The sequence below is a fragment of the Euprymna scolopes genome, chromosome 34 (assembly GCF_053919585.1).
Source record: "Euprymna scolopes isolate OS-2025 chromosome 34, ASM5391958v1, whole genome shotgun sequence".
In the NCBI taxonomy this organism is placed as follows: domain Eukaryota; kingdom Metazoa; phylum Mollusca; class Cephalopoda; order Sepiida; family Sepiolidae; genus Euprymna; species Euprymna scolopes.
In genome coordinates, this window is record NC_136515.1 from 74,670,106 (window position 1) to 74,688,639 (window position 18,534).

General features: G+C 33.3%; 1 protein-coding gene across 1 annotated transcript in view; it reads left to right on the forward strand.

The window, feature by feature from the left end:
• LOC145259284 (glutamate receptor 2-like) overlaps window positions 1-18,534 on the forward strand; it is a 426,938-nt gene that overhangs the window by 345,155 nt on the left and 63,249 nt on the right. The window contains exon 5 of the mRNA XM_080117152.1: window positions 1,898-1,951. Coding sequence (XP_079973278.1) covers window positions 1,898-1,951 — 54 coding nt within the window. The remainder of the gene's footprint in view (window positions 1-1,897; window positions 1,952-18,534) is intronic.

Consider the following 18,534-nt stretch of genomic DNA (forward strand, 5'->3'; position numbering starts at 1 on the left):
TATTAATTATCCTTTTTCTCTAATTAACCAGTTATTGGCGAGTAAAATATGTTATAGCATATCTTTATTTCTGTCTCTTGGTGTTACTGGATTCCAGGACAAGAATTTATCTTGTCTGGTGGAGTATCTATCCTTCTCTCCAGGATAGATAGGCCTCTCTTAAACCGTGGTAGGTACGTCATCTAGTGATAGCGTCATGATAAAAGATATCCTTGATAGCCCTGGCAAAGCATCAAGTATTCAGCTACAGACAAAATTTGAATTACACTACAAACGCGTGTGATGAATTCAGTCTCGGCTGCGGCCGCATGTTGCGTTGCGTTTACGTTATCCTCATACCAGATTAACCTACTGACGAACCGCTGCACAGATAGAACTTAGACACTGGAGGATAGTGTCTAGTAAGAATTCAAGTATTTTTTTTTTAAGTTTTATTTTTCTTCCTTTGAAATTGTAATGCTGGGTATGGGACAGCCAAACCAGCTGCAAACATTGCCCCGCTTTTTATTGAAACCAACCGAGAGCTCTTTTTAGTATCCTCGCTGTTGCCTTAAGTGCAATTGTCTGGATCTCTTTTGCACTTGGTTTACCAGGAATATTAGTATGTCTGTATGTGTGTGCATATGTCTTGTTAAAAACAAAAAACGTCAAAACAAACACCCACAAAATGATTAATTCATAACCGGGGTTGTCTCGCATGAATCTCTATATCTATAAAAGTGAAATTGCCTGTCTGTGTGTGTCTGTGTGTGCACATTTCCCCAACAAACTACTCTGTCAATTTTCAGTCTACAGACTCGAGATTTGACATAAGGGGTATTGAGATTTGGGAAAATCTTTTTAATCGGTTTTCGGCCAGAAATTTCGCTGTCAAGGGGTCAAAGTCCAACTATTTGGCCAATGAAAACTCTACCAAACTCTCCGTCAATTTTAGGTCTAAACACTTGAATTTAAATGTAGGTTACTTGGACATGGCTCAAACTTTTTAATTTAATTTGAGCTCAAAACATGTTAAGTAGTCAAAATCGGGGTCAACTTTTGAAAAAAAAATTGACCTCTGTGGTCTCTACCAAATTACTCAGCCAATTTTCTGTCTAAACATTTGAAATTTTGCAGAAAGTGTATTCAAACATAAGGCGATCATTTTAATCGGTTTTTAGTCGAAAATTTTACTGCCAAGGGGCCAAAGTTCAAAAGACTTGATCTTTGCAAACTCTACCAAACTCCTCCGCCAATTTTAGGTGGAAACACTTGAAATTTTAGATGTAAGTTACCTAGACATGAGTCAGCCTTTTTAATATATATATACATATGCACATAAAGTTATGAACAGTACATAAGGTCCAAGCAAAGCCGGGCAGAATTGCTAGTAATATAAAAAAAAATACAATTATATCTCTTAATTTCTTTTGGGAAGGAGTAGCTAGGCCCGGTTTCTTCAGGGGATGGACATAAGTCGGGTTTTCTGCAATTTCGGATGTTATCTATTAGATATAAAGAATAGTGAATGACTTACATTATTGCTATTATTAATAACGATGTCTGGTTGGAGATGAAATGGGGGATGAGAAAGGGACGTGTGTAAACGGGGACGCGAGAAGTTGCGCATACATTTTAACCTCCATTTTGCTTTCATAACATTATTGCAACATCCGGTAATTTATAATTATAACGGTTTACACAGTTGTGCCATTTTTTATACAAATAAATTATCTTGTATAACTTGCCCACCAAGTTTCAGACATAAACGTCCAACAGTTTTTGTCTTATGACATCCAATTTAGTTTCCAAAATCTAAAAAAGACAGAAAATGTCATTTCCAATCCAACCGATACAGAATATCGTATTGTATTTCTTTATTGATTTATATAATTTCTCGTTTTTTATTCTTTTTTAGGCTAGAAACCTGGCTATGCTGTCTAACCCGTATGAATGGGTCTTTCATGATCCTGTAAGTAGATTCTACTTGTGATTACATCTTCTATTTCTCCAGACTTTTTTTCTTTTTCGTTTTCATTTTCGTCCACGAAACTCTCAAACCTTTCTGGAAATTGCTTGAAGGCATCCGCTGAAATGCTGTCATTGTTAGAAAAAATTGATTCAAATTATTGAGGAAGCGTCAATACGTCGTACATAGCCATGCGACTTATAAAACATATAAAGTTGTCTTGTCGGGTTTGTCAACCCAAAATAACTCTTTAAGCTGACGTATCAAACTTTGGTTTTTACTAGCCAATTTTCTAATGGCGTTTATTTGTTTCTCCACAAGAGCAAAATATGACACAAGGTCGTTTTTATGTGGGGGAAAATCAGTTCCCCGAAAAGAGGCTCTCTGGAAGAAGGCAAAAATAAAAATTGCCTTATTATAGAAGGGTTTCCCTTACATTGACTAAGGGCAAATAAACTTAAGTGTCGCATCAGAACAGGTACTATACTGTGATCTTAGTCCTGAGGCGTTATTTGCTATATATTAACGCACCTGTTCATGAATTCTTTCGATGAAGGTAGTTTTTTTATTCAATTTTCACCCCAAACAAGACACGGTGCAAATTTGAAGTAGGGGCTACTATCGGGGACATAATTTGCGGGGGCATTATGAACGGAGATGAGTAGAAAGATGTTTGTTCACATTAAACTTGAACTTCTACATATCAGTACAGTTGGGAAAGCAGAATCCCGGAAGAGAGTTCCAAAGACTCTCAGTTCTGGAGAAGGAACTATTGGTGTAAAAGGATTTCTTACACCTAGGGATCTCTACTGTGAAAAGGTGTGATTATTTGCTTGTCGGGTTTGTCGGGGGTAGTCACGTCGAGGAGGTACAAGTGCTTGCAGTTCGTCAGAGCATTCACTATTACAGTATTTGTAGAACAAGCAGAGGGATGCAACATTTCGTCGATGGGACAGAGGCTGAAGCCTAGATGACAGTTCAGAACCTATCAGGTTGGCAACTCTTTTTTTAACTCTGTCCAAGAGCGAGAGACAAGCAGCAGATGCATCAGCCCAAATGTGACAACAGCACTCCATACATGGGCGAATGGTGGCCTTATAGAGGTACAAGATACTTTCAGGTGTAAGTAATTTTCTCGCACAGTAAAGAGAGCCCACCTTCTTTGCAGCAGCCTTGGCAATGCTCTCAATGTATCTATTCCAGTTTATGTTCCCTGTAAACGTTAAGCCGGGAAGTTTAAAAAGAGTACTTTCAGGCAATATGTTCTTGGCCATTGCTATTGGGGGTAGAGAAGGTGTCTTGTAGTTATTGAAGGAAACAAGCTTAGTCTTGGCAGCATTGAATGTGACCAACCATTTTTGCCCCCATTCCACTACATATTGGAGGTCATCCTCTAGTGTTTCTACCATTTCCTTAGATATGTGTTCATTTGTTTTCCCCTCATGCCTGTTATAGAGAGTGGTGTCATCGGCAAATATACCCATCTCCGAAACAATTTTATCAGAGAGGTCATTTATGAATATTAGGAATAATAAAGGTCCAAGGATAGACCCCTGAGGTACTCCCGCATTTATATCATATTGTTTAGATGTACGACCGTCGAGGACAACTTGGGTTTTTCTCTTACTTAGGAAGGATTTCATTACATTATGTATTAATGTTAGAGATAACATGTTTTATTTTTAATTATTTGGACTCATCTTGAGTGTTCATCTACTGTTCTCATCTTGAGTGTTATTTACACAACGTCTGACTGATGTAACCTTCGACTTTTTTCAGATGTATTTTGTCGAGCTCGGGAAAATTTATTTCCAAGGATCCGTGATGTAAGGGATAAAGTACTAACTATAGCTATGATGAACAGTTTTCCTGAGGTTGAAGGCGATATGAAGAATTTAATTGCGAATTATTTAAGACTTGTACCCGGCCATGGCTGAGCGAACCAGAGCTTGTTACCCGCATGGATTAAATTTAAAAAATCCATATGAAATTCCGTGAAGAAGGTTGGAGATTACATCGGCCGAAATATAGTAGTTCAAATAATCTAGATAATAGATATTATTAGCGTACTTGCTATTATTTATTTTTCAAATTATTTCGTTTGGCCTAGACAACTGGTAAGTTCATTCCTTTTTAAACATACTAAAAATAAACATCAACAAAGGGAAACAACTCAATTGGCACTGTGTTTTGGAACTTAAAAAAGTGAATTGCAGTACAAATTAATAAGAATAAACAAAACCGAATTCAGAGAATGTGAGTGGGGAGAATTATGGAGGAGAAATAGATTCGTAATTGTTCCAAGACTTTTAGTAGTAGTAGTAGTAGTAGTAGTAGTAGTAGTAGTAGTAGTAGTAGTTTATAATTTTATAGGAAAATCGCTCCAGACAATGTATAAAACCTCCTGGTATAAAAAATGAAATAAAAAAAAGAAAAACAAAAGTCAAAAGCTAGCCACATTAGATACCTCATATTCCAACAGTGTTGGATGGGTAGATTCGTACTCAGAAAACAGCAATCATCCGTTTTTGTCAGAAACATCGCTCGTGGAATATGAGGCCTAAAGGACAAAGGTAAAAATCTTCTACTACTCTTCCATAACATGTGTGTCAAGCCAAAGATGGGTCATTCAAAATTTGCTATAATTAAAACCGTCAAGCTAACAAATGAATTTTTGCTTCTGACAATTTTCGTTTGTTATGGTTGAACTATGTTATTTGCAATAAAATCATGTAATTTGTTAGAATTTATTCAAAGAATTTACTTTACTCGACATACTAATTAATCTTTGTGGTATTAGACCAAAATAGTATTTTAGGTTGACAAATCACATTTTACTTTTGAGTAGCCTTATTTTATTTGTTATTGACGTACTATGTTATTGGCAATATAATACTGTAACCTTTTATAATCATGTTGAATTCATGTTTGTTTGTTCATAATTTGATTAATATGTACAAAAGGTGCACTTGTTCACAAATTAATTTTTTACTGAAAACGAACGTTTATACGCATACATTCCAGCAAGATTTCTATATAAAGTATATGTTCAAAGTAAATTTGCATTCAAGCAGTAACCTCATTTGCATATTCCATTAAAGAAAATCTGTTTTAAAAATTTGCTCCAAATTATGATTTGTTTGTTGCAAAATAATTTCTTCATTGTTCGATTTAGGAATATTATTAAAGTTTTATTTTTAAGTTAGTTTGCATTTAAAAATGGAAATAATTGTAGGAATTTAAGATGTGAGAGTTATTTCCCTTTTCAGCTATTTTTGGTTTAATTTTCATAGAAAAAATTGATGAATTTTATGCTTTCATAAATCCAAGATGTAATCCACTTTCAGGAAAACCATAAGAAGTTAGGATATACGGTGTGTCTTAAATAGTATGTGACTAAACCCTCCGCCTGTCTATATTTTTCAACCTGACAACGCCAGCTATATACAACCAGTTCTCTATATTTTTTTTTATTTTACTCGATCTATTTATTTACCTTTATTGGTTGGACCCAAATAGCATTTAAGCTTGCAAATTTTATTTGTTAGTAGACTAGCATATGTACCCAGCATTGTCCGGTACTAAACGTAACGTTACATTTTTTTAATGGCATTAAAAAAACAGAAAGAAACAGAAACATGTGCATGCAATTATTACGTTTTTTTCCAAACACTTCACTTCATGTAAATAAAAAAAAATACTCGAAATGAGATCGAAACTAAAATCTAAAAAAAAGTGAGTAAAGTACGATAACCATTAGGCCAACTGAACACTATCTCCAAATATTGTTTCAAACCTTATTCTTAACATATGAAACATTAGCGCATGCACAGTCGTGGAGCAGTTAGCAAACAGAAACCAGTTCGACGGCATCCACGCACCAATTTTTCAATTTTGACCTCCATAACACCCCCTTTTTCCAGATAAAACCGATTAAAAATGGTTTCCACTTGTCTGAATACCCTATATACCAAATTTCAAATCTGTAGATTAAAAATCCATTGAGTATATAGGTTGAGAAATGCTCTCACACACACATTCTCACTGTTATAGATATATAGATTGTTGCACCATGTTATAATTTATTTTTTTAAATTACTTTACCCAGTCTATTGATTCACCTTGTTTATTGGGCCTAAATAGCATTTAGGCTGACAAATCAATTTTTATTTTACTTGCCAATTTTTATTTGTTATGGCTGTACCATGTTGTTAGCAATATTATATGGTACTTCGTTATAATTTATTGTTTACCCAGTCTATTAATTCACCTTCTTTATTAGAACTAAATAGTATTTAGTCTTACAAATTAAACTTTTGTTTGGACTAGGCAATTTTTAGTTGCTATGTTATAGGCAATATAATGCCGTACTTTGTTTATATTTGTTTTAAAAATTACTTAGTTTGGCCCAGGCAACTTGTAATATAAAAAATTGTATTTAATTGACTAAAAATATATGTCAACAATAGGAAAAGTCATGCTTTCAAGAATTACTTCTACTGCAGGGTGGCTACAATTAGTCTATTATTTAAAGGAATTCATAATTCTTTCTGTTTGTTTCTAATGGAAATCGCTCCAAACTAAGCGTGAAGTCACTTGATGTAAGAAGCTAACAAAAACGAAAGAAGATCATCGCAAAGGCTGGATATGAAAGGAGCAAGGTTATAGGTAGGAGGGAAACAGATAGTAGCGAAATAATTCCACACGTTTGTGTTTCCTTTATTTTTAGAAAGAAGCTTTAATGGGAAGCTGTATTACAATGATAATATCAAAACCAGCTGGAACAAAAGAAGCAGAGAATAGATTAATCAATTCTGAAGAACATATTCTATAATAGTATTTATAAAAATGATTGAGACTAGCAACATCACGTCTGTTAGTGAGAGGCTACGGTAAAGGCTAACAGGGTGGAGTCAATTTAACTACAGATAACTTTTTGCACCTAACGTAAAACTAATTAACGTCTTAATTTATGTGAATTGCTTTTCGTATATCTAGCTAAAATTCAGAAACTACATAGGGTACAATTACAGGTTCTATACTATCAGAGATATTCATTAATGATAATATCGCGGATTATAATGTCTATGGTGTCGAAATCAAATCCAATCGTACACCAACTGCCAACTATTTGCTTAGATGCCTGCAAGTGACCAACAGCCTGGCGCTGAGGGAATTCTCGAATTATAAATATCGATTGACAGTTGGTGTAAAGTTTCTTAAGTTTAACTTCGATCCGTTCTCTAGAAAAATGCCCATGAAATAAAACATGCGGAGACGAAATCGGGAAATCGATAAACTGATCAACCAATTTAGAGTTAATTGCGATTTAATCGATTGTCAATATTTGTTGTAATTGCTTTTCCTTCATGTTGAGCTCTCCGGAAATGAAAAAACAAAAGAAAGGAAAAGGTATTTAAGAAAAGAAGAAAACTCTTTGTGCCGCCCCCCCACACACACACATACCTTAACGCCATTGGACAAATATTTCCACAACGTTAATCTAATTGATTACTTTTTTTTTATCAAATCTGAAGAAAAACTAATAATCGAATGTTTGTATCGATTAATCAATTAGTTCACACATTTTCTTTTTGGTTTGGCCGATGTGAAAACATGACAAAAGACGACAAGGGAGATAACTGTATGAGAACAGCTAACCTATTTCTGTTGTATATTTTTAATGACTACAAAATCTGCATTGTCCGTATTTCTCGAAAGCAAAGAAGATGTTCTCTTAGTGCCGCGTAACGTATATTATACGTGATTGGTCTGTAAACGAAAAATCCTTGTAGATTGGAACGATTTTTATAGTTTTGACAAATTATCCTCCTACTACTACCACTACTATTCCTATATTCATTAATGACCTCCCTGATAATATTTTGTTCGAGTTGTTGATGATACAACACTATAACATGCTCGAAGGAATAATGAAACGGCACCAACACAATGCGGGTTAAAACAGCTTCCTCCCAAAGAGGAAGTTCCATGGGTTTATGAAATTCACAAGCAGTCCTCAGTCACATATATATCCCCGTTGGGGAAGATGATGACATCAGGATTTTTATTGTCTTCATTTTGTGAAAATATTATATATATATATATATATATATATATATATATATATATATATATATATATATATATATATACAGGGTGGCCAAAAAGTCAGGTAACATTTTAAAGAAAAACCATATTAGCAATACACGTATATTTAAGAGTACCATACATTGAAATATAAAATGAAACAAACATGAAATATGTTTATTTTGTTAATTGTCGTCCATTTCTCTCTATCAATCGCTGGAAGCGATTAACCACTGATTGTGTAACACGTGTAATCATGTCAGCTGATATCCGCGCAATCTCCTCTTCAATAAATAACTTTAAAGACGCTATTGTATCAGGCTTCTTGCCATAAACGCTATCCGCCAGAAATCAGGAGGGGTAGTTTATATATTACACTCAAATATTTAAACAAATAATATTAAACAAATAGAGATTATAATGGATCATATTGTTTTTTCTACCTTTAACATGTTACCTGACGTTTTGACCACCCTGTATATATATACATATATATATTAAAAATGAAAAATATGGATAGATAAATAGATAGATTGTTTATTTTAGAGTGTCTTGCTTCGTTCACGTTCAGAAATAAACAAAGTGCAGTATGCTAAAATAATCAAACACATATTTGAATTATTATAATCCTCGACCCTTAAAAGCATCGATTATTTTAAGTGTAAATTCGAAATCTTAAGCCAGTCTTAAAAGCTAATACTCACCACCAATTCTAAGTCAAACATATATGTACATACACATAGCCACATTTTAAAAAATAATAATAATACTTTAAAGCAATTATATAGGCTGCCTTATCGGTTTTAGTAAGATGGATAATATCACCAACTACTATTTGCGATAATACAATTATCTTAATAAACACAAACGGAGCACTCTGTAGTGGATGTCAATGTTTATAGAAGCTTTGAAATGCTACTGTCGATTGAATGACTGTGTGATCGATCCCGGCTTGAATCAGGTGCCTCTCTAGCCACACTAAAGAACTATGATGAAGCGAAATAGGATCTCTACGGATTACTATATATATATATATATATATATATATATATATATATATATATATATATATATATATATATAATATAATATAATATAATATAATATAAAGCTGAACGTCTGTGTGTGTCTGGTCACGAATAGGCTCCTATATGGTTGACTATTATAGAAAACTGATCACATATAATGATAGAAGATATATCGAGACACAGGAATGGGTATGTTTGATCTGGCATAATGATGATTCATTAAAATGGCGGGGTCTGCGTACGCGACTGGTCCACAAAGTATGGAAATAAAAAAATTAAAAATTAAAAAAAAACGTTTACAAGTGTTTTTATATCGATGGACATAATAATACTTTGATAAGTATGTTTTAACTTAAATAGGGATGGTGTAATAAAATTGTGAGGTCTGCGTTCGCGCCTGGCCTCCATAGAATGGAAATAGACACAAACTTTAATAAAGACTTTTCATATCTATCTGCGTAAGTATACTTTGATAATTATGTTTCAGTTTGAAGAAACATGGTATAATAAAATTATGGGGTGTTCGTTCGCGCCTGACCTCCATAGAATGGAAATATGTCACAAAGTTTAACAAGGTTTTTTAATATAGATCCACAGAATATTGTGATAAGTGTTTCAGTGTGAACGGGTATGGTATAATAAATTATGGGGTGTATCGATTTTATTTTTACTTTCATCATATTTTGCTTTGGTTTTGATACCCCCAAATTCAAAGCTATCTCTTTACAACCCTTCCTTTTCATAACCTATCATACTTTCATAAATCAGAGTCCATTTTCTGTAGACTGTTTTTTGAACCCAGTCAACGACGGGTACTTTTGCTAGTATATATATATATATATATATATATATATATATATATATATATATATGTTATTTTGAAAAAAAGAAAAACCGATCAACGACGGATACTTTTGCTAATATATATATATATATATAGAGAGAGAGAGAGAGAGAGAGAAAGAGAAAGAGAGAGAGAGAGAGAGAGAATTTTAAATTTTATGTTATTTAAAATTTTCTTGGTAAACATCTCATCAGATAAATTGAAAAAAATACAGCGTTAATACGTATGTTAACACATTATTATTATTGTGTTATTAACTGTATCAAGCAGTATGAACTGTCTTATTATGCTTTTAATTAATCAACAACCGGTGTGTGTTTTTTTTGGAGGGGGTCCTATTTTCGTATATCTGTTCTAAATTACAGCGAGAATTGTTAAATCTGAACTATTTTGAAATAAGAAGGTTTATAGTTTATTAATTAAATTTGTTTTTTATTTGTTTCTCAATCTCAAGTAGTTCGGTTTAATTTTAGTGTTCAATCTAAATTCAAAATCACACTTGGAAAGTTTCGTATTTTGTTATTTTTCGATATTACATATCGATTTTAATTTTAACCTGGGAGTTACTGCAATGTGGTTGTTTAAAATAAAACAGATATATATTTTCTATTAATATCTTAGGATGCTAACGAATTGTATTTATTACTGTAAAACTTTTATTTACACTTCGACAAAATAATTTATAAAATCTATTTGAAAGGGGGATGACTCTAAATTGCTAATTTAATTTATTCAAAAAAATATTGAGGGATTAATTTTTTTAATCTCAAAGATTTACATTTAAATGTATTAAAAGTCATCCCGATTTGCTAATCATCTCAAATGGTTTTATATTTTACTTGATATTGAATGTTAGGCGGTTGCTTCAGACACTAAATTAACTATTTTCTTTTCTTATCATGCGATGTTTTGTTTGTATTTTCTTTACAATTTTAGTTCTTTGGTTGTTATTTAAAAATTTATTTCAAAGGATTATTTTGATTACGATGGTGAAACCTACTTTTCATACTAGTTAATTTAAGAATTAGTAATTTATTAGTGCATTTATCGTTTTCAGTGTTTATATCCGAGATCCTAATTGAGTAAACCCAGTTAAGGGTAGGTAACTGTGAATTTCTTTTTTTTTTCTTGTTTATTTGACTTCATATCTTTTATGATCTTCCATTATTATATTTGTCTGCAAAATATTATTTCGTATTCACCATTGTTTTTTTTTTACGGGACCAATAAACGATAAAACCACATCTACTCTATGACCCCCATAATGAATAATAACTATTTTATCTACTTAATTGTTGAGCTAAGTTTCCAAAACTATTATTCCGGTAAAGTAATTACTATTCTTCCTATTCAGTGTAATCGTTACTTAGTCCTTTTTATTTTCAATGTTAAATACGTGTGTGCTTTCTATATTTTACATAGGATGTCTAGTGATGATACCTATTTTGAGTTTATTCTACCCAGGTTTAAGTCTCAAGGGTAGGAATTTATTTCTGTGAAGACAACTTTGTATGGCATCTTATTTTTTGTTTATTTTTTATCTTTGGAGTAAACTTCAGGTAAGCATAGGTTGCATCTTTTGGACTTACTAGGTCGGTATCTTCTACGCTTGTCTACTATTGACCATTTTATTTCGAATCCCTTATTATTTCTACGTAGTCCTCTGATCCAATCCCCTAAGGCAGTTGTGTTCTTCTTTGTGTTTTTGATAATTACTTTTATTCTATTCTGATACACATTATTGTTTCTATCACTCTTAGGTTCATTCATATGTCCAGTTTTAAATAATGCTATGTGGTTTTTGTATCTGTCCTTGAACGTCCCACTCGTAACCCTAAAGTATACTTTCCTACTGTTATCAACTTTAACCTCACATTTGTATACAACTTCAGAGATCAAGTAATTACCCCAATGGGCATTCATTCAGTACCCTACAATTGCATTTTCTCCCTGAATCTACTTCACTTTTCATTATTACTATTTAGTATTTTACTATTGTAAGCGCCTATTATATGTTCTTGCAAGGTTTGCTGCGGTCGAGAATGATAGCTTGACGATGTTCCTGTCTATTATTTTACTTAGTCTGTTATCAGGTGGAAAGTTTTTCTCGAATATTTTATAGAATTCCCTAAGGATATTGTTTACGATATGCTCGCTGTAAGGGGGTTGAACCAGACTTGTTTCTTTTGTCTATTTCCCTTATTTTTAACTTTATTGATATTCCTATGCCTTTGCGCATTGTTATTGACTTCTTTCTTTTTATCTTTATTACTATTCTTAAGCCTCTTTTCCTTCTTGGCGTTACCTCTTTTCTTCATTGTTATATTAAATTGTGTGGTTTATCCTATTAATTTTATCATTAACTTTCTCTGTGAATTTAATTTTCCCATTGTAGAATTTAGAGTCTCATTGTAGTGGTTTTTATTTTTGTTAAATAGATTTTCATTTTAGGAAAACCCGGATATATATATATATATATATATATATATATATATATATATATATATATATATATATATATATATATATATATATATATATATATATTATATATATATATACGAATGTATAACTACTTAATTTACTCTCATAAAATTAATATACGATAGTATAGATTTATGCGTAAACTTTAAGTATTTACTTCAAAAGTGCTCAATACGTAGGTAGAGCTAGTTAGTAATTTAGTGGATGAAACGCGGAATATTCAGTGTAGCTTAATCGCCATATATATTTTATAAATTACTATACATATATATATATATATATATATATATATAGAGAGAGAGAGAGATAAATGTATAGATAGATAGATAAATGTGTAGATAGATAGATAGATAAATAGACAGATAGATAGATAAATAGATAATGCTAAAGATAGATAGATAGATAGATAGATAGATAGATAGATAGATAGATAGATAGATAGATTGATAGATAATGCTAAAAGTAATATAGATCGGAATCGAACGCTATATATGTTAATTTGTTAATCCTCCATACCCTCTAACCACTTTAACATGCCTGGTTATCTCCCACTCTACCGTAAGGACTCGGACAGACATATGCATGGACTTGGAGTCTATATTCGAAACACCCTCCCCCTAACTAGAGAAATAAAACTAGAATCAGAGGGCCAGGCCTTTATGTGCTTCAGACTAAATATGCAACACAATATTAGCTACTTATATTTTCTCTACCGCTCTCCCTCAAACCAAGACTGTACCCTAATAAACAAAGTCTCAGACAGCATAGATATAGCACTCTCCCTCGATACTAGCGCACAAATACATGTATTTGGTGACTTCAATGTCCACCACAGTAACTGGCTAGGATTCTCAAATCACACAGACGTAGCTGGTAGCGCCACATATAGCTTCTCTATATCTCATTCCCTATCTCAGATGGTTACATTTCCGACACGTTTCCCAGACCAGCACGATCAACATGCCTCACTTCTAGATCTCTTTCTGACAACAGTTCCCAATGACTGTACAACAAATGCCCATAGCCCACTCGGGAATGCTGATCACGCTGTGATAATGGTAGAAATCAGCCTAAATTCTCGCCCTAAAACTGAAGACCCACTACTCAAAACAACGAGGTATTACAAAAAGGCTGATTGGGAAGCCATCAGGGAGCTCATCAGAGATGCCCCATGGCAAAATATCTTTACTCTTCCAGCGGAACAGTGTGCAAATGAGACAACTGAATGGTTCAAAACTGCTATTGAAGCACATGTTCCCGCACGGAAATACTATAGCAAGCCCCACTCCCCCCAATGGTTTACTTCTGCTTGTGCAGCTGCCATTTGTCAAAGGCAGCATGCGTTCCGCAGATTCAACCGACATAAGTCCAGCTCAAATAAACAGAAGTTTATAGAAGCTAGAAATAATTGTAAGAGAGTGATAGACACAGCTAAGTCAGATTACTCTGAAACCACCAGAAAGCGCATCGAAGCACAGAAATTAGGAACCCGGGATTTTTGGAAAATCTACAACAGCGTAGTTAATAATGGACAGTCAATTATTCCCCCACTAACAAACAATCATGAGGTTGCTTGCACGGCAACTGACAAGGCTAATCTGCTTGCCAGTCGGTTTGCCTCAAACTCCACACTGAACTCGGTACACCACTCACTCCCTGATTTTCCTCTGCGAACAGACGCCACACTTGACGACTTGAAAATCACCCCTTCTCAGGTACATGCTATTATAAAAAACCTAGACACCTCTAAAGCATGTGGACCAGATCTCATCCCGGCTGTGCTATTAAAAAAATGCTCTGCCGAGGTTGCTCCAGTTCTGTCCAAACTTTACAATAAATGCCTTAACGAATCTTGTTTTCCCGACTGCTGGAAAACCGCCTCTGTGGTACCAGTCTTCAAGAATTCTGGTGAAAGAACTGACCCACTAAATTATCGCCCCATTAGCCTCCTCCCGCTTTTCGCCAAAATATTTGAGTCCTTAGTTAATAAAGCCCTAGTCCAGCACCTAACAGCTGCTAAACTCTTGACTGACAAACAATATGGATTCAGGCAAGCCCGTTCAACAGCAGATATCTTAACTGTAGTTTCTGAACGTATATACCGTTCATTGGATAAAACAGGGGAGGGTAGAGCGGTGGCCCTTGATATATCTAAGGCTTTTGACAGGGTATGGCACGATGGTCTTCTAAGGAAAATTAGATCATATGGAATCACTGGAAGAATTCATAACGTAATTAAATCCTTCTTAAGTAATAGAAAAATCAAAGTTGTCCTCGACGGACGTACATCCAAACAATATGACATAAATGCGGGAGTGCCTCAGGGGTCTATCCTTGGACCTCTATTGTTCCTGATATTCATAAACGACCTCCCTGATAATATTGTTTCGGAGATGGGTATATTTGCCGATGACACCACTCTCTATAACAGATATGAGGGGAAAACAAATGAACACATATCCAAGAAAATGGCAGAAACACTAGAGGATGACCTCCAATCCGTAGTGGAATGGGGACAAAAATGGTTGGTCTCATTCAATGCTGCTAAGACTAAGCTTGTTTCCTTCAATAACTACAAGAAACCTTCTCTACCACCAATAGCAATGGCCAAGAACACATTGCCTGAAAGTACTTCTTTTAAACTCCTCGGCCTAACGTTTACAGGGAATATGAACTGGAATAGATACATTGAGAGCATTGCCAAGGTTGCTGCAAGGAAGGTTGGCTCCCTCTACCGTGCTAGAAAACTACTTACGCCTGCCAGTATCCTATACCTCTATAAGGCAACCATTCGCCCATGTATGGAGTACTGTTGTCACATCTGGGCTGGTGCATCTGCTGCTTGTCTCTCGCTCCTGGACAGGGTTCAAAAAAGAGTCGCAAACCTGATAGGTCCTGAACTGTCATCTGGGCTTCAACCTCTGTCCCATCGACGAGATGTTGCATCCCTCTGCCTGTTCTACAAATACTTTAATGGTGAATGCTCTGACGAACTGCAAACACTTGTACCTCCCCGACGTAACTACCCCCGACAAACCCGACAAGCTACTAAGTCTCATCCCTTTACAGTGGAGATCCCTAGGTGCAAGAAAGCCTTTTACTCCAATAGTTTCTTCCCCAGAACTGCGGGTCTTTGGAACTCCCTTCCGGGATTCTGCTTTCCCAACTGCAATGATATGCAGAAGTTCAAGTGTAATGTTAACAAACATCTTTCTACTCTTCTCCCTTCATAATGACCCCGCTAATTAATTCCCTAATAGTAGCCCCCTGCTTCAAAGTGGCACTGTGCCTTGTTTGGGGTGAAAATTGAATAAAAAAAAAAATAAAAAAAATTAGTTTCTCGTCGATGATGAATCAAGTGTGAATAAAGAATACATAAACCGCCATGATGGCAAAAATAAAGCGTCTCTTTGACAATGCTACAAGAAATATTCACATTTGTCGCGAAGATCCGACTCTTAATGATTGTCGGCGGCCATATTTTAATCGAATGTTGTTTACGGTATGACGGCTTTTGGCGTTAATTTTAAAAGAAAGCCGTTATATGTTGTTGTTGCTGTTGTTGTTGTTGTTGTTTCTTTTTCTTTTATTGTGAAATTTCGTGTGTTTGTCCTGATTTCCAGAGTACGAAATGCGAATGCGACATAAATAGCGCTAATATTTAATGGCGATTCGTAATGTTAATAGAACCTTCCAAACATTAATGACGAATGTTAATGCAAAATATCGATTATTAATGTAAAGTTCTGAATTTTAAATTAGATAATTGGTTATGATTTAAACTCAAGAATACCAATATTATCTACAGAAATTTAGTGTTTATTTAATTTTAACCGTATTTTGATAAACCAAAATAAAGGAAGACATTTATCATGCACGCACTTGCGATGGATCGAAGATGTTACATTCCAAAACTCAAACAAATTTATCAGGAAGTTTTATTATATTTTGTTTAAGAAAATCAAATTTAACGATTTTTAGTGATAAAGTATTTTAGAAGCACTTGACAAGTCCTTGAAAAGAAAAGAAATGGCCGAATAGAGTTGTCCGACCTCGATCTCGATTAAATATGTCGGCCGATTTTCTCTCTCATCAGACACGTCATCACATTTGATTTTCTTTCATAAAGAAACAAAACTACTTGATAAAATTTCGTAATTTTTGGAATATGTTATCTTCGTACAGTGACCTTCTATATTGAATATATTAGTTAATATCGAATATATTAGTTAATATTGAATATATTAGTTAATATCGAATATATTAGTTAATATTGAATATATTAGTTAACATCGAATATATTAGTTAATATTGAATATATTAGTTAATATCGAATATATTTGTTAATATTGAATATATTAGTTAATATCGAATATATTTGTTAATATCGAATATATCAGTTAATATTGAATATATTAGGTAATATCGAATATATTACTTAATATTGAGTATATTAGTTAATATTGAATATATTAGTTAATATCGAATATATTAGTTAATATCGAATATATTAGTTAATATTGAACATATTAGTTAATATCGAATATATTAGTTAATATCGAATATATTAGTTAATATTGAATATATTAGTTAATATGGAATATATTAGTTAATATCGAATATATTAGTTAATATGGAATATATTAGTTAATATGGAATATATTAGTTAATATCGAATATATTAGTTAATATCGAATATATTAGTCAATATCGAATATATTAGTTAATATTGAATATATTAGTTAATATCAAATATATTAGTTAATATCGAATATATTAGGTCATATTGAATATATTAGTTAATATTGAATATATTAGTTAATATCGAATATATTAGTTAATATTAAAGGTCGATATTTTACTAATGAAAAATATCAACCTTTAATATCAACTATTCTTGATGCAAATTCGACATTTTGTGATAAATACCCACATTTTATAGCAATAGTGACTTTTATTATCAATACTGGCTCTTGGTGCTAAAATCAGGTTTATAATTTTCATCCCCGATTGTAAAGTAAAATATTGACTTTTAATGATAATATGGGATTTTAATGTTAACTGAACTTTTCATTTTAATGCCGTTTTCAATACTTAAATATTGACTTTTAATGATAATATCTGGTGTCAATGTTAAACCCAACTTTTAATTTTAATGCCGTTTTTAATAGTTAAATATTGACTTTTAATGATAATATAGGATTTTTCTATAACCCCCAACTTTTAATTTTAATGCAGTTTTCAATAGTTCAATATTTACTTTTAATGTTTAATATCGGCTTTCTCATTTCGTCATTTGCTGATTACCAGCGAATCTCTATAACGAAGAATTATGAAAATAAACTGATATATTTTTTTTATTAATAGTGACGAATTACAGTCTTACCCATATATCTATAAAGTTGAGATTTTTTTATATTTGTATTAAAAGACTAATTATTTCTATGTAAAAAAGAACTTCTTAATATACTCAATCATGCATACGAGAGCAACTACATGAATAAGTTCAGCAGTTCATGGATGTTATTTTGCTGCCAATGTGCGTGTTGTTTTCTCTACGATAACTTTATTTCCATCTCCTCGAAAAGACGTTCTACCCCCCCACACACACACACACCATAAAAGTAACGTTATTTACAATTTTGAATGTGGTTGCGGTGCAACTACTTGGGTCGAACGACATTTACGTTATATGGAAGAATTCAACAACATGTACCCAGTAAAATTAGGAATGGAACCTACCGGGCAACTGATGACGTTACTAACACATACGGGTCCTCAATTACTGATCATTTACTTAAAAACCCGTCTTATGCAGCAAACTTTAGCACGGACTCTTTTACTATTATTAGTCGTGCTCATTCTTTATACCATCTCAAGATCTTGGAGACCATTCACGTTCGACTCAGAAAACCTTCTCTTTGCAAGCAAAGGGAATGCCTCCTGGGTTTGAACGTGATTAATCTCTAGGGTATTCGTCCATAACGCTGTTTTATTTTAATCGTTTTCCCACTTTTTTTTTCTTTTTTTTTTCTCCTCGTAAATTAAATAAAACGCCATTTTAATCGCTTTCATTCTTTATTTTAAAATAATTCCCTCGATACAGCTTTGAGAAGCGAGGGTCGAAACCGGTCAGCTGG